Below are 21,238 nucleotides of genomic sequence, written 5' to 3' on the forward strand. Positions count from 1 at the left end.
GTAGATGGCCTATTGATGGCCACTCCTTAGTGTAGGTTAGGAACTTCCAATGCCTGGGCTTAAATTTTAACCATTCTGGCTCCTTGAATACAATTAGCCCTGAAGAAAGCGAACATTGGTCTATTATCCATTCTACATTATTACTCAACATTATGCTGCTCTAACTATAAAATATTTAACGTATAGGTGGGGATGCAACTGTCAGATGCTGTAGCAGTATAGATTGGTGGAGCCTCTCCGGAGCTAGATAGACTTCAGCTAGATTTATAAGAGCAATCCTCAAGGTATCACACTGTATTTTAAATGCAGTTCTCCTGTTTGAAACAGGAAAGTTTCCTTTGACTTATACAGCCAGGACCATAGCATTAGCTTTTGGCTGAAAATAAAGATCTTCTCACAGCGTGATTATTACAGCAAGTGGATGAAACTGGCAGCAAGAAAAAGCCACCTCAATTGGTCTTTTTTCCTCCTTCTTAGCTGTTTGGGAGTACCACATTGTACTTAAATCTCTAGCACAGAGATTAGAGGATATTGCTACAGCCCATCTCTGGTCCTGTGACTATGCTGCTTGCTCCCTGACTTGTTTTCATATAAACTATGTGGTCCCATTCTGATGTGCTAATTACTTGAAAACCCTGAGCGTTTTTCACTTTCAACTGCTGTTCACAAAAGCAAGGCTAAATATATTTCTATCTGAAAACCTTTACGGTAAGCTCACAGGTGTTCCTTATCCTCTCAGACTATGCCCTTGTAATTCTTAGGATATCAAAACCTTACCACATATTCTTCTTTTTTGCAAGTTTTATCATAGTGAGCATCAACAAAAGATTTTCCCTCCATTGTTGTAATGTAGAGGCAGTACAGAACAATCCCACGTACATTTTTTGTTCAAGACAAACATTTTCAGATCACCCTAGAGGTAGCAAAATTTCTGGCAGAGGTTTTCAGAATAAAAAAACAGAGTTCTCAATCAGCTGTTCTCTTGTAATATTCTGCTCTTAAGTCTATGTAACCTTACCCCTTTTTTCATTAATCTATGATATGTTTTAGTGTCATCAGGATGTCTCATTTGTGCTGTGCAGAATGGGCCATTGTCTTTCAGGTTTACTTTACAGATTTGTGCTGAAGAAAAAGGGTGGGGAAAGCAAGGTTTAGTATCCTGAGCCCTTTGAAGAAAAGGTGGGATCAAAATGGCGGTTATAAATAAATGAAGGACAATGCTCACCAAGAAGGATTAGGAAGGCATGGAAAAAGCTTCGTAACCTTATTCGTTTTGGGTGTTAACTAATTTACCCTGACTAGTAAATAATTCTGTATTTTTCTTGATTAGATATGAATTTTACAGAATTACATTTCACCCTGTACTTCTTCCATTCTGTAGGTCCTTGATTCCACAGTTTGTTAATTTTCTATACCTCCTACATAAGAAGTGGGCTCTAATCTATGAAAGTTTATGCTGGAATAAAATTTTGGTGGTCTTTAAGATGCCACAATTTTTTTTGAAAAAAGTAAAGGCAGTCCCATGTGTAAGCACCAGGTCATTACTGACCCATTGGGTGACATCACATTATGACATTTATCAGGCAGACTATATTTATGGGGTGGTATGCCATTGCCTTCCCCAATCATACACACTATCTCCAGCAAACTGAGTACTCATTTTACCGACCTCAGAAAGATGGATGGCTGAGTCAACCTTGAGTTGGCTATCTGAAACCAACTTCCATCAGGAGATGAATTCAGGTCATGAGCAGAGCTTTGACTGAAAAAGTGCAGCCTACCACTATGCCTCAGGGCCTTGTTTATTTATTTTTTGTTGAAAACAAACTAGCACAGGTATTTCTCTAGAATTATTATCCAGGTGAACGCTAATTTTCCATACTGCAGGACAGATTGGATTTCACTTCTCCCCCACCCCCCACCAACACACACAGTCAGATCCAGGAATAACCCTTTGATTTCCATTCAAGTTTTGTTGCTGATTCTGACAACAAGAAGTTAGAGAAAATTAGCTAATCACAGATATATTCATTATTTTATTTTTATGGCTCACATGAAACTAAAAGTTCTTACATATAACAAAGGAAACAAAATACATTAAATTTGTTCACTGTGTAAAATATCTGTCACATCTGAAGTATTACCTTCTATCTGGAAGGAAATACATTTTCACATAAGGATTCCTTGGTCGTCCATCTATTCTAGGCGGCAGATCTGTTGCTTGAAGAACATTCACTATTAATTGATGTCCCACTTTGTCATACCATAGCTTAACCTATGGTAAATTATAAATATGTATGAATAATGGAAATGTTTTCATTTGGATTAATATCCTATTCTATCCTGCAGATTTGGAGTTAAGATAAGAAAAATATTCATTTTAAAACAGCAAAAAAAAAAAGCATCCTATCAAATGTAAATTCCATTTTCCACTTACACTTCATCATGAAACACTTTGCCGAAAGGAAAGGCCTTAGGCCTTATTCAGACATGCATAAAAATATTGTCGAAGGCTTTCACAGCTGGATTCAACTGGTTCTGGTGGGTTTTCCGGGCTGTGTGGTCGTGGTCTGGTAGATTTTGTTCCCAACATTTCACCTGCATCTGTGGCTGGCATCTTCAGAGGTGTATCACAGAGAAAAGTCTGTTTCACACTGCATCCTAATGTTTCGCCTGCATCTGTGGCTGGCATCTTCAGAGGTGAATCACAGAGAAAAGTCTGTTTCACACTGAAACAGACTTCCCTCTGTGATACACCTCTCTGAAGATCTCAACCACGAAATGATGGTGAAATCCTGGAAAATCCTGACTACGGCCACAGAGCCAATGAAAACCCACCAGAACTTGAAAGGATGATCTGAATGTGTGAGTTAAGCTTCCAGAGAATGATTTATAATTCAATATTTTTCAATATTCAATATTTTTCTACTCAGTCTCACATAAAGTAGCCAGTATGCCTTAATTGAACATTTGTGAAGTTGTATTTGGATGGCTTCTTCATCCATGAATATCCACCACTTGAGGTTCCAGGTCATCAGTTGATGACAGCTTGAAAAATACAATTGACATAGCTTGCAAATGTAAATGAAAATATTTTGTGCATAGAATTTCAGCTGCACGTATGTCAACCCAAAACATATAACATAATTTCTAACAATTCGAAATTTTTGAGAACTTAAATTTTCTAAACTGTGGAGTAATAGTAGTCGTGGTGATTGAGAGGAGGTTCAGCAACCTGGCTGCAGCATACGGGGACTGAGATCAATTCAATAAGAAACGTAGTGTTTGTATACCTGCAACAATGCCTTATGCAGACATATGGGACAACCCATGGAAGTTTGTTTTTGTGCACATCATGCCTTGCAAGTAAATAATAAGCATGGCTTTAGAATAACAGAACAAAATAAACAAATACCAACATTAGTCATGATGCTTGAATGCCAATGTTAACATCTTAAGGACTCTGATGCAGTGTATTTTGTATACATATGCTAAGGCCAGGAAGCACACACTTTTTCAGTGCTGGATTGTCAATGTGGCATTTCATCTGACTGGAGGCACGTGTCCGGTGGGGTGCTGCAGGGCTTGGTTCTGGATCCAGTACTTTTCAATATTTTTTATAAATAATCTCTATGAGGGCATGGAGGCCCTACTCATTAAATGGGCAGAGGATACCAAATTGGCAGGAGTAGCGAACACTCCAAAAAGACTCGCTCTTTGACTTGCTCAGAAGCAGCAGCATGGACTGAACTCTCTGAGACCAGGGTAAAAGACAGTGAGAAAAAGGTGAGCTCTGGGAGTTTTTTTGTGGGGGTTATCATTAAAGCTCAATCCTTATCTGGTGTTTGTGTTTTTGAGGGATCGTGTGTTTGTTTTTTAAGGCCCTGGGGAAGCTTTTGTCTGTGTGGGAGGTTCCTTTGTTGTTGGCTGTGTGTTTGCCTCAGGCTGTTGAAGGGTGGGGATTCTGTTTTATCAATTTGAATCAACTGCCACTCACTCTTTGACTTGCTCAGGAGTAGCAGCATTGACTGTACTCTCTGAGATCTCTGTACTCTCTGGGTAAAAGGACCCATCTTCAGGGAGATAGCAAAACATAAAATAGTGACTAAGGGCAAAAATCTTAAATCCTTAGGTCACAGTCTGGAGCTCAGTGAACAGGGCTGGGCTATAAAGAAGCAAGGCTAACTTGGTTTTTTGGTGGTCAAGTATAAAAGGGGACTTTTGAAAGAGGAGTCAAGTATAAAAGGGGACTTTTGAAAGAGGGGTCAAGTATAAAAGGGGACTTTTGAAGGACTTTTGAAAGAAAGACTTTGAAAATCTGTTCTGCAGAATATAAGTCAACTAAATATGGATCATCATGAAGTTGCTGCTGTCACCTGCAACAGCTGTGGAATGTTTGCTTTTCTGCCAGAGGATATGAGTAGCTACACTTGCAGCAAATGCTTTGTTAGCAGAGAAGGTACAGCAGCTTGAAACATAAGTATCCACACTTAAGCACATTAACAAGTATGAGACTTTTCTGGACAGAATGGAGCAGGTGATACTGGGTGGAGAACACACTGAGGACACCTCTGAGGAGGGTGGCAGCTCTCATACAGAAGAGGTGGGCAACTGGAGAATATAATCCATAGAAGCAGAAGGACCAAGCAGAAGGACAGAAGCAGCCATTTGCAGGCCTGACAAGATATATCAAGAGGTGTCCTGTCTCCCTGGGGCAAAAATCCATGATGTCACAGAGAGGCTGAAAAGACTTGTCAAGCCCATTGACCATTATCCCTTTCTTTTAATGCACGTTGGAACAAATGACATTGCTAGACGTAGCTTTCGGGAATTTTGAGAGCCTCAAAAGAATTTTGAGAGCCTCAAAAGAATTTTGAGGCTCTCAAAAGGAAGTGGAAGGAACTGGATGCACAGGTTGTCATTTCATCTCTGCTTCCACTTGAAGGACAAGAGCCCAGGTGGGAAAGAAGAATAGTGGAGGTGAATAACTGGCTTTGCAGGTGGTGCCGCCAGGAACGTTTTGGCTTCTTGGATCGTGGTCTGTGGTTTCATGAAGAGGGACCACTCACAAGGGATGGGTTACACCTCACAGCTGTAGAGAAGAGCATTTTTGCTAGGAGATTGACAAAACGTATCAGGAGGTATTGTGGAAGGCTTTCACGGCCGGAATCACTGGGGTGCTATGTGGTTTCCGGGCTGTATGGCCGTGTTCTAGCAGCATTCTCTCCTGACATTTCGCCTGCATCGGTGGCTGGCATCTTCAGAGGATCACACGGCCATACAGCCCGGAAACCACACAGCACCCCACTTAACAGGAGGGCTTTAAACTGACTGAAGTGGGGGAGGGAAACAATATTCAAGTGGGAAGGAGTTCACCTAGTAACAGAGAGAATAGATTGAAGGTTATAGAGAGGACTGAACGAATAGTTCAAAAATCAGCAGTGAGGGGATAAAATCTTAAATAAGCACCCGCAGGGCATGAACCAAAGCATTAGTTGTCTCTACACTAATGCACAAAGCATGGGTAATAAACAGGATGAACTGGAACTCTTAACACGGCATAATAAATATGATATAATAGGCATCACTGAAACCTGGTGGAATGAATCTCATGACTGGAATGTAATAATTGAGGGGTACAATCTACTCCAGAGAAATAGATCAACTAGGAAAAGCGAAGGAGTAGCACTATATATCAGGGATGATTACACCTGTGAGCAAGTCCATGACTTAAATCCTGGGAACCAGGTTGAGAGCAACTGTAAAAATTAAAGAGGGGTAAAAATTAAGAGGGAGAAAAACAACAGTGATATTACAGACCCACAAGCCAGACTGAAGAGTTGGATTATGCCTTCCTGGAGCAGATGACCAAATTTGCACAAAGAAGAGAAATAGTAGTAATTGGGGATTTAAATTATCCAGATATTTGCTAAAAGTCTACCAAGACTACCAGGTCCAACAGTTTCCTTACTGACTTTGCAGACAATTTCATGATCCAGAAGGTGGACGAGGCAACAAGGGGATAGTCTATTTTAGACTTGCTCCTAACCAACAATGATAACCTGATTAATGGGGTGGAAGTGGTAGGGTCCTTACAAAGGGTGGGGAGTGGGAGTTCATTAATACCTAAGATCTAAGTCCAGACACATGTTCCTAAACTTTAAGAGAAAGAGCTTCCAGATTTCGAAGTAAAGAAGCTTAAAAAAACTTCCACTTGATGTGAATCCCATGAGTTTAAAGAATAAAAAAAGCTTCCTTAAGAGAAGGGAGTACAAGATGTATGGGAATTTCTTAAAAGTGAGCTCTTGAAGGCACAATTTCAAACAGTTCAAAAGAGGAGAACAAAATGGGAGATGTCTAAAGAAACAAGGATGTATGTCTAAAGAACTCTCAAGTGAGCTAAGATATAAAAGGGACATGCACAAGAAATGGAAAAGGGGGGAAATTACTAAAGCGGAATTCAAACAAATACCCAAGAAATGTAGGAAGAAAGTAAGAAAAGCTAAAGCTCACAATGATCTCAGACTTGCGAGAGATGTTAAAAACAATAAAAAAAGGATGCTTTTTTTGGATTATGTCTGCAGCAAAAGGAAGAAAAAGGATATGATAGGGTCACTTTATGGAGAAGATGGTGAAATCCTAAAAGGGGACAGAAAAAAGGCAGAACTACTCAACACTTTCTTTGCCTCATTTCCCCCCCCCCCAAAAAAAAACAAAAAACAAAAACAAAAACAGCTTAACTGGGGGGAAATGGATCAGAATATACAGTAGGGGAAGTTCAGCACAGAATAAATAAACAGTACAGGAATACCTGAATACTTTAAATGAATTCAAATCTCCAAGACCTGATGAACTACAACCCGGAAACTACACAACACCCCAATGACACCTGGCTTAACAACAGTACATGTGAATGTACTGCCAATAGAGTACCGGATCATGTTTAAAGTTTTGGTTCTGACCTTTAAAGCCATTCGCGGCCTCGTACCTGCGTTATCTGGTGGATTGTCTCTCCATGTACTGCCCCTCTAGGCCCCTCCGCTCATTGGAGGCAGACTTGCTGGTGATCCCTGGCCCCAAGGCAATCCGGCTGGCCTTTTACAGCCCTGGCCCCTACCTGGTGGAACAGGCTCCCAGGCGAGATCAGGGCCCTGCGGGAGTTGCAGAGTTTCTGCAGGGCCTGCAAAACGGACCTATTCCGCCAGGCATTTGGCCAGCCGGGATAATATCGACATCTCGCCAATATACATCTGGCCTCCCATGGGTACAAGTAAGGGGGAGGAGTGGGAGTTTTAAAGCCATCTATAATGTTTTATGGTTCTTATTTATTGATTGATGATTGTTAGCTGTTTTTACATTTTTATAATTCATGTTTTGTTTGGAAGAGGAAGTTGAAAACAAAAGGAGGTTGTTTTGAAGTATTTGAAAGTTGCCCCTTAGAGAAGAACAGGGAGCAGATAGGATTAATAATAATGGGTATAAATTATGGGCAGAAAGGGACTAGCTTGATATTAGGGAAAAACTACTTCAGCTGTGGAAGTGGCTGCCCATGCTGGTGATGAGTCTTTAAGTAGGAGCTGTATGGACACTTGACAGGGATCCTTTAGGCTGATCCTGCATTAAGGTGGCCTATATGGTCCCTTCCAACTCTATGATTCTATAGATCCACACCTTGTTAGACATGAAATGTATGAACATATTCACATTTTCTTCTAACTATAAAGATTCGCTCCCCTCCCAAAAACTAAACAAAACGGCAGGTCTGGAAGCACACAAAATGTATATCGACACAACTTTTCACTTACAGAAAGTTGACCAGGTAGAACTTGTGGTGCATCTTTTAGGGCTCCAGGGCTAGTAGGGGAAATAACAGAAATTGATGGTCGTTCCATTTTTTGAGATTCAAATGAGCTAGAACCTGTAAAGATAGTGGAAAAACAGAATTTAATGCCAGATATATCATAATCAGTTTTACTACCACCACTGTAATTTTATTTGTTCAAAGGCCACTGAATCAACCAACCACTCAACACATCAACCAATGGTTTCACTATCAGTATTAGAAAGAAAAAAAACAGGGATCTCCTATTGACTACTACTACTTCTAACAACATAGAAAAGAAACATAGTACCTTCCCTTTTTATCCTATTTTCCAAAGCTGCAAAAGTTTTTTTTAAAAAAAACATGGAAGAAATGGAAAATTATAGGAGGATGCAGATGGTTGAAAAATTAAAACAATACATTTCAAAACTCTAAATGTTCACATTACTATCTCAAAAATTCTTAATATGTTTTATTTTCAACATAGTAATTCCAAGCAAAGATAAAAACAAAATGAATCAGCTCAGAGTATGTAATCAGACCAAGAAGGGCTCTGATACTGTTGGTTGGTCTCCACAAGAAAATTTTCAGTGTCAATATGCTGTATTCAAATTATTACTGGAAAGGGGTGGGGGAAAAGAGATCTTTGCTGCAGGAAGAAATTCTTGTTGCAGGCAGAGACCCATGATATTGCTTATTGTTGTCTGGGGAATGGCTAGAGCTCAGTGATGCAGAAGGTCATGGTTCAACCCCTGATGTTTGCAGTCAAAAGGACCAGGTAGCAAGTGATGAGAAATATTATAACTTGAGACCCAGAAGAAATACTGCAGTCAGAGTATACAATACTGATCTTTATGAACTAATGGTGTGATTAAGTATGAGGCAGCTTCATGTATTTACCTGTATATACTTCAAATCAAAGAATGCACCTGATGCTTGCTCCTATCTCTCAGACAAGAAGACAGAAGTGACACAATCTCCACATTATTTGCTCCTTTACAATGTAAAGTAAAATGATATGTTATATGTGTATGTTTGGGCAGGTGTGTGATGCTATTTATCTCTTTACAAAAACAAGATCATACATGGACACTAGAGTTATACAGCAAGAAAACATACAGCCAGAGAATAACCACATGGAACAGAAAAAGAAGCTGAATTACATTATTTACAGAGTGATTTTTCAGGTAGAAAGATAACTAAATAAACCTGAGCAGGATTCCATGTAGATCTGCTTAGGATGCTCCATATATAAACCATGAACTGTGTCTAAGCGGTGCCCATAATATACATGCAATCACAACACCATCAGGATGGCAACTGAATGTGGTTTAGAGAGATGCAGTTAAATACTAAACCAACTAATTTGAGAGTTGTAAATGTGTGATAATGTCACAAGAGCACCACCAGAAAAGTAACTGTGCGGTATGTGAAATACATGAAAAGCAAATACGCTGTGGACCAATTTTGCAGAATACTTCCTAGAAAAAATCCTTTTTAAACAAAATTAATTTTGTGTGTAACATTATTATACATTTCTACAGCACTGAAGAAACAAAACAGTAACGTTGGGGGAATGTTTAACATTTAGTGTGCAGGCCTGTCACTAGCTAGTGGTGGGATCAAGCTGTATCAATTCCAAGAATTCCTTTAAAATGTGGGATGAGCCGGGAAGTGGTAAACTGCAGTCTCACCCGTTTGACATTTCAAATGTCACATATTGCTTCATTCAGCATCATTCACTAGTGCAGTTCACTGATGCATTCACTTTAAAGGGAGCTGGGGCAGGGCAGTTTCCAATGATGAACAGTATCAAAGTTAAGAGGATCACAGCCACTATATTAAAAGTAGTTATAGATGAAGATAGTGCTAGCTGTTTTCCTGTATTCATTAGTTTTAGTTCCATATCTGAATGAACACAGAAAGACAGAGCATAGTTTTGAGCCAAGTACAGACAAGAATCAAGCCAATACTCACTAGACTCTAGTGGAGGATGAGAAGTCTCAGGAATCCTTGGAATGTCACTAAAAGTACATACAGAAGGGAAAAATGAGAAAACCCAGACCTGCATCTCCACAGAACATCTAGTACATTTTTTCAGTGGCCAACAAATTGCCCTTGAAAAGCTTACAAGTAGAACGTGGAGCTCTAAGAGGCTCTCCTTGTGCTTGTGTTAAGAGGTTTACTGCCTTTGGACATGGATGTTTCATTTATCCATGAGAGTTTAATAGCAACTGATGGAGCTGTTTTCCATCAATCCATCTAATCTCCTTTTAAAGCCAACTAGCCTCACTACATCCTGTAATTATGAATTCCACAAGTTAATTCTTCATTGAGTGAAGAAATGCTTCTTTTAACCTGTTGTGGGTCTTCCACTTACACACAGGGGCACTTCAGCTTTCTCTGTTGAATGGGGCAGATGGAGCAGGGATTTTCCCTCCAAGTCCTTCTACGCTTTTAGTGTTTGCCTCATGCCTCAGCTGATGGGCCCCACACTTTCCTCCACAGCTGACTGAGCTCTCTTCTTTATATGCTCTCCTGCAGTCCTCTCTTAGTCTCACCCTATCAATTTCTCCTACCAATCCTCATTCAGGGAAGCTTTATTTCCCTTCCCTCTTCAAACCTCATTCCCACAGGTCCTACCCCTATATTGAGGGGCCTGCACTCTTGTTTCTAGTTTGGTTCCTATGTCTACTGGATAGAAGTTTGCTTCTCCTGCCAGTACTCTCTCGATCTCTCATTGGGTTTCAATGCTTATATTGTTGGCTGCCAGCAGCCCCGACTAGACATTTCTTTTCATAGCTGCTCTATCCATTTCAGCTTTACTTCTTGGGCCCTATGCTGCCAACTTATGCTCTCTATGAGTCACCCTCCATACTGAACCTGGGGCTCCAAGCCCTTTAATAATGCTGAAGGATGTGGCACCAGAGTTCACTCTCCCCACCTAACTGCCTGGGTAGTAGGCTGGTAGCCAACACCACCCTCATAATGAAGTCTCTGAGTTGATACAGGGTAGAGCCAATAAGACCAGATCCAAGGGCATTCCTCGATACCAATCTTGAATTTACTGTTTCAAATTTCAAATCAAATTTACTGGTGCCAAAGAGTTCTAATTTTATGTGAGAAGGAGAAAAAAAATTAATTCTATACACTTTCTGTACTTGATGAATAATTTTGTAAATCTCTCTCATGCCTTCCTCTGTTCTTTTTCCTTTCAACTAAAATCTCCGGCCTCCTTAGCCTTCCCTTATAGGAAAGGTACTGCAACTCTTTGCTCGTTCTACTTGTACTTTTACATATCATTTACAGCACTTTAAGGAGCCTTCTGTAATATGGCAACCAAACCTGGATATAGGGGTATTCCAAATGCAGCCATACCATAGATCTATAGAAGGACATTATGACACTGGATGTTCTCCCCCACCCTGCCATCCTTTTTCTAGTTATCTCTACCCTGAATTCTCCTTTCCTGCAGCCACACACTCTCATGTACACATTTTGAAATTATTCAAATGAACAAACAAGTGATACAATCCTCAGATTTTTCCGGGATAGTTACCACTAATTCAGTGAATATTTAAAATTATGTTTTACACCAGTATGACTCTCTTCACACTCACTTACCTTGAGGCACATTTACAAGAAACACATGGGTTAATTTTCAAGGATACACTGCCATGAAGTACTTAATTTTTACTAATAAAATTCCAGAAGGAGGTAACCCCTCACACCTTCCTTGAAAAATCCTAGATGTATTTACACAGCCCTACACTGATACATTCCCTCTTCCTCCTCTCCCCATGTGGTTGGAATCAATTTCTCCCAGTCACTGAGTTTTTTCTTGTTTTGAAGGTGTCAGTACTCACACATAGTTGCACTGATTTCCACCAATTCCCTCCTTAGGACCTGGGAAAGCCCCCCCCCCCTCCCCCCCCCAAGGTGCGAGTACTTCGCAGCAGTAAGTACTATCACACACACCAAAAAAAGCTCTGCTTCCAGTTTCGCACAAGTCATAATTTGGCATTACAGGCAAACTATGAGCTTTGGTTTCTGGTCTCCCACCAAACTAGAATTCCAAACAAAGATGGTTTGTAGCACATAAGCATCAGATTCATTCACACAGGGTTATTTCTGGTTTGGTGTTATATCTGAGCCATGCCTTTCTTAGGTTTTACTTTAATTAATCTCTAAATTAGAAAATATTTATGGTAGTGAAAAGTCATCACTTGTGTGGCATATGAATGAAATAAGGTCACATTATTATACTGACAAACATCAATTTCAGTAAACACCATACTGATAATATTGTGGTTGGCAGTTCCACAATATCTGTACAATCACAAACAGGAGGAGGTGTGTTGGACAAGAGAAAGGTGAGAGCCGTGACTCTAGCTACTGATGCTGAAAACTGTTCAGAATGACACAAACTGTACAACTCACTAGAAGGATTTATATACGCGTCTGATGGAATTTGCTGAATGAAGCCGGTGGAAAAGTCTTACAATAACAAAAAGAAAGAAAATGCAATAAGGAGAAGTTAACAAAAAGCTTTAAACAAATTATGCCATAGCATGTAAATAAGCCACATACCAGTTAGATTAATATGCTTTCTACCTGGAAATTAACAGAGCATATTCCTCTTCCGTCCAGAAATTCAGCTAACTGCCTGGCACCCAGGTAGGGATGAGCAAAGGAGTCGGGCAGCTGCATCTCTTGTCAGCTCTTAACTGAGGCTCCACGCCACCTATTGGTTGGTGACTGCAGGACCTTGGGGGTATAGGGACTGGAGATTTCCCCCTGGTTTGTGCTGGTCCTTTAAAGGAGGGTTGGCAAAGGTGGTTCAGCCTCTGTCCTCATACTGGGTTTCCCTGTCATCCTTCCCTCTTGGCTGGAGTCCACTCCAGATGCACAGGAAGGAAATGGCAAACCATCTCTGCTCCTCACTTGCCTTGAAAGCCTCTTGCTGAGTTTGCCATAAATCAGCTGTGACTTGACAGCACATTACACATACAGAATTTAGTATACAGTGGGTTGGATCTTACAAGTTTTACAATTTGATCTCTTCTTAATGGAGCTGCTGTCCAGCACTGCTCTTTGTCCATGTGGACCCCACAGTCCACAGCGGAGCCTTTTCGGTGGTCAAAAGAGCTCCATCTCCCTCTCTTGAAGACAAAAAAGCTGGTAAGAATCAACTCAATATGCCTATGCTGGAATTCATATTATCTTGCAATATGTATATGTGAATATATGTTTCAAAGAAATGAATCATTTACATACATGTTTTAGAAGACAGGGCAACATGTGTGTTGATTCATACCGTAAAGTACTATGCATATTGACAGTGCTGTAAGTAAAGGCCTCTTGTTGGGTAAACATGTGGCAGCAGGGGCCAGAGGTAGTTTTTACCAATTTGGCCTTTCATTGATAAAAAAAGATCTTGCTTCTATGGTATATAAGCCCTAGGAATATATAGATGAGACTACCACAATGTGCTATCAATAGGGCTGCCCTGGAAAAGTGTCCAGAAGTTACAGTTGGCACAGAATTTTGCAGCCAGAATGCTGGAGTAGGCTTTAGGGACCATATCACTCCAGTCTTGTTCCACCTAAACTGACTCTCAATCAGCTTCCAGTACAATACAGGTTGCTGGTATTGTCCTTTAAAGCCATATATGGCTTGGGACCAACATATCTGAAGGAACACCAACTTCCCCCATGAACTTATCCTGCCACTGCAGATATCTTCAGAGATCCTTCCTGGCTGTTCTTACCATCTGCCTCTAGATGGATTTAGAAAGCATTTATTCATTGTGGTACCACATTTACAGAGTTCCTTCCCTCATTTGTCCCCACTTCTGCCAGTTGATGAAGACTTGCATGTTTCATTTCACATTCCCTCACTAACTGGTTTTCCTGTTCATCTGTTTTGTTCAAATGTTCATGTCTTTTAAGTAGAATATAAAGAAAAAATAAGATTGGATACGCTTTTCTTCCTTTATATTGCCCATTTTTGCTTCAGTTCTCAAACACAGCTGTACAAGTTCTGTTAATTATTTCAGCATGATTTTCCCAAGAGGTCAATCCAATTAACAGAGGTTCTACAGAGGTACTGCATGGCACTACTTAAACCTTGTTATATGTCAACTAAAAACAACAACAAAAAACAGTATGTATGTTTTGGCAGAAATGGATTATGAAACATATTTAAACAGGAAATTGTCTCTAATGCTTTTGGATTAGTTACATACATATGACAGTGGTAAAAATATCTACATTTAATATTGTATGTTTGCAAAGGTGCACATTAATATTATACATTTATAACTTACCCTATGGGCCTTGAAACAATAATTTCAACTTGAGGTTCTGATTTAGATTCTAAAATAATGTTGTAAACTTCTTCATTTGTAGCTCCTGGAAGGGGTTTACCATTCCATTCTAGAACCTCATCACCTTGAATTTAAAAAGAAGACAGGGCTGGGTTGTTGGTTTTTTTTGGCAATTCATACATATACATGCATACACACCTACAAAGAGAAAAAAGTTTTTTTCCCCTTTTGGATGCACATTCAGATAACAAAGATTAACACAGCCTATTTTTATTACAGTTTTGTTAACACCATGAACACTAAAGAATATTCTAGAGAAGTAAAGACCACAACTTTCTATTGATCCAGACTTCATTATTTTTCTGCAAGAAGAACTGCAGTTCACAGAACTATGTGCCAGACAAGGTTGTAAATGTCCAGAATTCTCTTGGAATTGCAACTGATCTCCACAGATTAGTTCCCTTGGAGCAAATGCAGCTTCCTAGGGCAGACTCCATGATATACCATAAATTCTAGCTGAAATTCCTCCCCAAATTGCTCAACATACTCCAAATCTCCAGGAATTTCTGAGACCAGAGGTGGCAACCATAGACTGCCAAAGTTTCCTTATGTAACAGAAAATACCCCCAATCTAAAATACCAAAATCAAAGCTGGAGCATATAGGCAGATTTCTACATCTATTGTGAAGGGCCTCAAACATTTCCATGCTAAATTGCTTCTTTTTCTGAAGTATATGGATATCCCTACTAATTCAGGAAGATCAGTGTATATAGTAAGGGTGCTAATTTTGTCCCAGTAAGGTATTTATTTCAAAAGTGTATTTAAATGATTTTTTTCACTTTTTGATATATTCATTTGTCTATTCTCTCACATATAAATAGCCACACAGCGCTAATGCGCAATAAAGACAACTAATATTTAAGCCAATATAATTTTATATATAATGGCCATTATAATTTTATATATAATATAAATATAATATAATATATATATTTTATATTATATTTTATATTATAAAATTATAATTTTATACTGTTCTCACAGTTCGTGCAGTGCAACTGAAATATTTATTTATTCATTTATAATTAAGGTTGACCACATTCAAACTGTACATATAATACACAGAGAAATAATAACACCAAATATTTCAACAGCAGGACAAAAATCTTTCCAGCCATGCAAGTTACCTGCTCTGAGATGACCTACTACATCAGCCAAGCTACCTTTCTTTACTTTGGTAATGAAGGCACCAAGTCGTCCTAAATCGGTCATTTTTCCTCCTACAACCTGAGAAATAAATACAGCATAATGTATATTAAGGAATATAATTGGAAATAGGTAATCACAAGCACTTAATGTACCATGGCTTTCTGATAAGAACACTGACAAAATATGAAACACAAACTTCAAGTTAAAATGAGAATTCAACGAAGACAAAAATTTATCTTGCTTATAAGAAAACTAACCTAGGGAATATTTCTGTAAACCAACATATGTATTGTGGGATTTCAAAGACATTGAGATTAAGTGTTTATTTCTCTTTGGAAATCTTATCTTTGGTTCTCCTTTCCCACAAACCTTTGCAAATACACTGCTGAGAGCTACAAGAATACTATGCTTTGCTGTTGCCCTTTGGTTAATTTATTGCAGACATTCCAGAGACTAGCTGTGCCATCCTTAATGTCTCAACATTCAAGAGACACTGCTATCAGAGATGATTCTTGATGGTGATCTGACAGGGGCTTGACACTCTTTGAGATAGAATAGGGAGTTTGGGCATATGACATATGTATCCATCATACCACCCTACCCTGGAATGTTGGATAATGTCCAACTACATGCAGTTTTAATTGACATTTGTTATCTCTTCAATAGACTGCAAAAGGTATATAATGCTGTCATGTCTTTGTTCAGTGCTCCATGTCAATAGTCACAGTTGTATTTGCCATGCCTGTTTCTTTCTAGTTTGCTTGAGGGTACAATAAATAGTTGATAAATGTTCAAATGTCAGCTGTCTCTCTCCTTGCAAATCTGGTTATACTCACTCCACCTTGGAACGAACGTTAAAGGGAACAATTGGAGCTGTGTGGCAATCCTATTTACAAAAGACTCTGACATATATGTTGCCAGCCATTTCACAAATATTTTGGTTTGAGCCCTAAGATGGCACTGTGCAGAGAGAAGGCACTTTCAACTGCATAGAAGAAACATGGGGGCTTTCAACTGCATTCAAAGAACATGGGGGCTATTGACAGATGGGGGGGGACCAGAAACATCTCATATAAGAAAAAAACAGTATTTAAATACTTATAACTGAGTACTAAGGCCAAATATGTTTGAATGGAAGTTATTTTTGATACCCACAATGGCACATTGTACTCCTATGATTGCCTCATCCACAGAAAAGGAAACAGTTACACTTATGAATATTACAGTAATGCAGACACTATATCAAGACTCAGCTAAAGTTAGCAAAACTTGATTGAGGTTCTGGAAGGAAGAGGAGGGAATCCTTGTGTATTGGCCACTTGAGATCAAGATGGCAAGGTGAGCTGGGATTCTTCTATAAAAGGAGCATACTGAAAGGGCCAAACTGCATGATACATTCTATGTGTAACTCATGTGGGATCATGGGTGCATGACCAGACTCACAGGTCGATTATACAGAAGGTGTTGGATGCGTGATGAGAGCTAATGTATGTGCAACAAGATTTCCTGTACACACCTTTTAGCATAATTTATCATTTGCTTTGCCACAACAGCAGGGAGATTTGCTGGAGAGCACAGCTTTGCCATGAACTTCCCTCCACCCATAGCCTTCCCTCTCCCTTGGTCTGTGATCCATGCCTTCCCCCTCCCTTCCACGTGGCCAGTTTTTTCAAGTTAAAGGGAAAAAAGATGTTCACTCATACGGGCTTAGCCAAAACACACCAACCTCTGCATGTTGATAGATAGATGGAACAGAGAGTGCTGGGAAAATAAGAAGCCTCTCTGTGCTCCTGGCAGCAGCAGCATGAAGTGGCAGGGAGCAAATATCAGCTTTAGCAGGGCTTATAACTGTGGTGGCGAACCTATGGCATACCAGATGTTCATGGACTACAATTCCCATCAGCCCCTGCCAGCATGGCCAATTGAATGATGGGAATTGTAGTTCATGAACATCTGGAGTGCCATAGGTTCACCACCACTGGCTTATAATGTCCCCTTCTTTGGCAAGTGTGGTCCAGGGAATTCCTTTGCTCTTTCATGGGGGGCAGGGATTATTTGGATAAAAGTGTTGTTTAAAGGCTAAGACAGAAATGTTGTCTACCAGGTGTAGTGAGATCTGTTAAGAATAAATACCTTTGAGATCTGTGGCTTTAAGAATCACTTGAAGAGCAGAGTTCAAAGAACCAGGCCTGGGTTCCCCACATAACAAGAACCAGGCCTGGGGACTTCTCTACAGAAAAAATGCACGGCCAGGAGGGAGCATCTCCTCATGTATAAACAGAAAAACTCAAGGAGACCCCGATGCAAGCTGACTGCACATAGAAGAGCCCCGAGATAAGCGTTCCATGCTTAATGGGCCTCAGTGAAACATACAGGGAAAAATTTCCTCAAAATGTACTAATCAGTTGGTTCTACAAAAGCGATAAAGAGTGTTTGATTATCCTCTCACCCTGTGTTTGCCAGCAGAAAGGGCAGTGGGTGGAGTTTTGCCCCTCTTCTTTGTTCCCACATGGATCCATTGAAAAGGAGCAAAAATTCCTCTTCCCCCGTTCTGCTGGTAGGGTTGCCAACCTCCAGGTGGTGGCTGGAGAGCTCCTGCTATTACAACTGATGTCCAGAAGATAGAGATCAGTTCACCTGGAGAAAATGGCTGCTTTGGAAGGTGCACTCTTTTTATTTTATTTTATTTTCAAATGTATGTCCTGCCCTACCTTTGCAGGGCTCAGAGCGGGTTACAACCAAGTCAGTAACAATTAATTAAAAGCATTTAAAATCGAACCATACAAAATTTAAAACCATTAAAACAACAGTGCTATAAACGCCCAGCAACAGTTGTACAATGCTGAGTTGTTACAGAAAACAGATGGAGGAACATAATCCCTTCCAGATCATCCTATTCCCACCCCCCAGAGGCCGAAAGAAGATGAGTATATTCTGTTCAATCCGACTGGCTAGGTAGCAAAGGTGGAACAGCCAGGTCTTCTAGGCTCTGTGGAACGGCAAAAGCTCTCACAGGGCTCTGGCATCCCCTGGCAGTTTGTTTCACCAGGCTGGAGCAACAGCCGAAAAAGCCCTGGATCTTGTTGAAGCCAGCTGGATATCTCTCAGGCCAGGGATTGACAGAAGGTTCACCTCTGATGCGTAGAGTGGCCTTCAAAGGCAATATGGGGAGATGGGGAGATGTGGTCTCAAAGATAATGCATTTAAGTCCCTCCTCTCACCAAATCCTGCTTTCCTCAGGTTTCACCCCCAAAATTTCCAGGTATTTCCCAACCCTGAGCTGGCAAGCCTAACTGCTGGCAAAAGTGTATTGGGCGGAAAACCAGTAGTTTCTTTTTCTGCCCTTACAGCTGTTTCCTTTGTGTAATTATGCCTACATGGCAGTACGGGCTGTTAACTAGCACACTGTTCTGGAAAAAACATTGCGGCTTTTCCCCAACTGGCAAGGAATCTGGAATTCCTCACCAATATATCTGCAGACCAATAGACTTGTGTTCGTCTTCAGACTATAAGGTGATCTGCATTCCTCCTGACCCCACAGATTTTGGTATTTGAAGGGTATAATGTAACGATAAGACCAAGGATTAAGATTCCATTTTACTTTCTGGGAAAGAGGAAAGTGCATACTGGCTTAACTTCCCGTCCTTTTTTCACTTCTAGGTTCTATAACAAAAGACTCGGCAGATATGTGAAGGGGGGCATAATGCTTTTCACTTTATATATTAAAATGTTAGACAACCACTGGGTGGACAAAAGGAACTTATGGCAAATATCTACAATACTTACTTTCAGTCCCAGTAATGCACCAGAGTCCTTTGGCATGGTTGTTCTCTTGTTGAGAATAACACGTCCAATTAGGCGATCTCCCTCCTTAGATGGCTGCCACGTTACTGGGTGCTATTTTTTAAAAAAAATCATGAGAAGCAAAAAAGGAGAGATTTCTTTCTGCTTAATATATACAAAGCTAGTTGGTAAAACAACCTGCATGATGACAGAGAAGTCAACCTACCTTTTTGAATCCATTACATAATTCAAGATAAGGGTCCTTTCTTCTCCCTACATAGTAAAACTGTTGGGCAGCTATCTGGTTATTTATTAACAGATTCTTAAATGATTTGATTGGTTACTTAGTTATAACTGCTTATTACTTGAAGAATTCAAAAATATCTTCAACATTATGTTGACTTTATTATAGAAAACATGAGAATGCAGGCTGCACTATTTGTGACCTGCTATTCAACCCACAGCTATTGTGGGGTACAGTCTATCGGTTGGAATCCCTGAAATTACAAAACCAAGAACTACCTACTACCCAGCAAGATGTATTCAAGGTTTGGGGGTTGCGTTTCCTCTAATAGATCCTAAATTTTATAGAACCGAATTTAAGAAAATATTTAATTTCTAACATTTGTAAATATATAAATGTCTAATTCCATCCACTTTTTCTTGTTAACTAATTACTATGTAAAATTTATCCTAGTCAGTGGGTGATTCCTTATCGTTAAACTTAATCTTCACCATTATTATCTCTTTGAGAGGAACAAAACACCAGTATGGTAAAACAAAATCTTATTTTGATTCCAGTGAAAATAACAATCTAACCTTTTTAGCATATTAAAATATCAGAGCATATAGCCAGTTACCACTTATAAAGATCTAAACAAGTTAATATTTTATTTTATGCACCCAGGCCTATTTTCCTTATTTCTTACCGAACTAATAGGGGATGTCTCCCTACTGTGCCACGTGGCAGGATCCAGCCAGTAATAATCCAAGTCACCTGGAAGATACATGAATGGAAAGAAACGTGTAATCTCTCATACTAATAAAGTTATATGAACGTGTCATATTTGTAGGCATAAATCTAAATTTAAGTAGTTCTCTGAAGCAAATGCATTCAAGATTAAGTTTCTTAGTCTAGAAATAATAAAATATACAGTTCATTTTCCAAGTGGAGCTCCTGCATGGGAGGTCCCCATTAGCTTTTGTTTTAGCAGTGTACTGACTGAATTGCTAATAGGATTTCTGGGGACAAGTTGACCTTTTAAAGTTTCAAGGTCCTGATGCTGCAGAAGAAAAGGAATTCATATTCGGTCAGAAGTCAGAGCCTTCTAATTCAATGCTGTCTACTCTAGCAGGCAGCTGCTTTTCTGGAGGTTAAGCTTTCCTTGCTAAGATCACTTTTGCTGGAAGTGGCTAAGATTGAAGTTGTGACCTATTAAAGGTAAAGTTTCCCCTTCAGTCGTGTTCGACCCTGGGGTACCACTGCAAGCAGTGATTTCATAGGCAAGCCTTTTTTGTGGGGTAGTTTGCCATTGCTTTCCCCTGCTATTCTTTACCCACTAGCTGTGCACTAGGTACTCATTTACCAACCAAGGAATGGGTGGATGGCTGACTTGACCATGAGCCAGCTGCCAGGATATCTGACCCACAGGGAGCTCGAACTCCTGACCGTGTGACTGGCAGTGCAAGCACTTAACCACCTACTAAATTTACTCTATTTACATGTCCTGAATAAACCTCATTAAATGATGTGAACACCCAGCTCTTTCCTAGTGTGAATCTGGAATTTCTGGCATGCCTACTTTGGCGTTCAATGTGCACAAACAAATTGTTACCACCCCCACCCCCCCAAACCCCAATAAGCATCCACTTCATACTTCATTCAAGGAAGCTGATTTGGCAAAATTATACCATGCTTCTTACCATTCTTTTCAATAGTCAGGGAACACGTAACAGAAGAAATTGCAAATATTTGGCTAATACTATTATTAATGAATCATTAATACTAATTAAAATAATGTTGCCTTGATTAATAGCAAGAAGGCCGGAATGTTCAGAGTCAGTGTAATGGAAGACAAGTAGGTAAATAGCATAG

The 21,238-nt window shown here is 39.8% G+C and overlaps 1 protein-coding gene across 26 annotated transcripts in view; it reads right to left on the reverse strand.

Moving 5' to 3' along the window:
- RIMS1 (regulating synaptic membrane exocytosis 1) overlaps nt 1-21,238 on the reverse strand; it is a 326,183-nt gene that overhangs the window by 111,022 nt on the left and 193,923 nt on the right. For 14 of the 26 annotated variants that reach the window (XM_048495925.1, XM_048496029.1, XM_048495968.1 and 11 more), the window contains 9 exons: nt 20,073-20,140; nt 19,147-19,257; nt 15,339-15,438; nt 14,151-14,274; nt 12,263-12,319; nt 9,800-9,846; nt 8,133-8,159; nt 7,806-7,918; nt 2,145-2,275 (listed from right to left, as the gene is read on the reverse strand). In XM_048495925.1, the coding sequence (XP_048351882.1) occupies nt 2,145-2,275; nt 7,806-7,918; nt 8,133-8,159; nt 9,800-9,846; nt 12,263-12,319; nt 14,151-14,274; nt 15,339-15,438; nt 19,147-19,257; nt 20,073-20,140 (778 nt within the window). The remainder of the gene's footprint in view (nt 1-2,144; nt 2,276-7,805; nt 7,919-8,132; nt 8,160-9,799; nt 9,847-12,262; nt 12,320-14,150; nt 14,275-15,338; nt 15,439-19,146; nt 19,258-20,072; nt 20,141-21,238) is intronic. The other 12 variants (XM_048496050.1, XM_048496001.1, XM_048496133.1 and 9 more) reach the window with 1 other exon arrangement.

The sequence above is a fragment of the Sphaerodactylus townsendi genome, linkage group LG01, assembly GCF_021028975.2.
Source record: "Sphaerodactylus townsendi isolate TG3544 linkage group LG01, MPM_Stown_v2.3, whole genome shotgun sequence".
Classification (NCBI taxonomy): domain Eukaryota; kingdom Metazoa; phylum Chordata; class Lepidosauria; order Squamata; family Sphaerodactylidae; genus Sphaerodactylus; species Sphaerodactylus townsendi.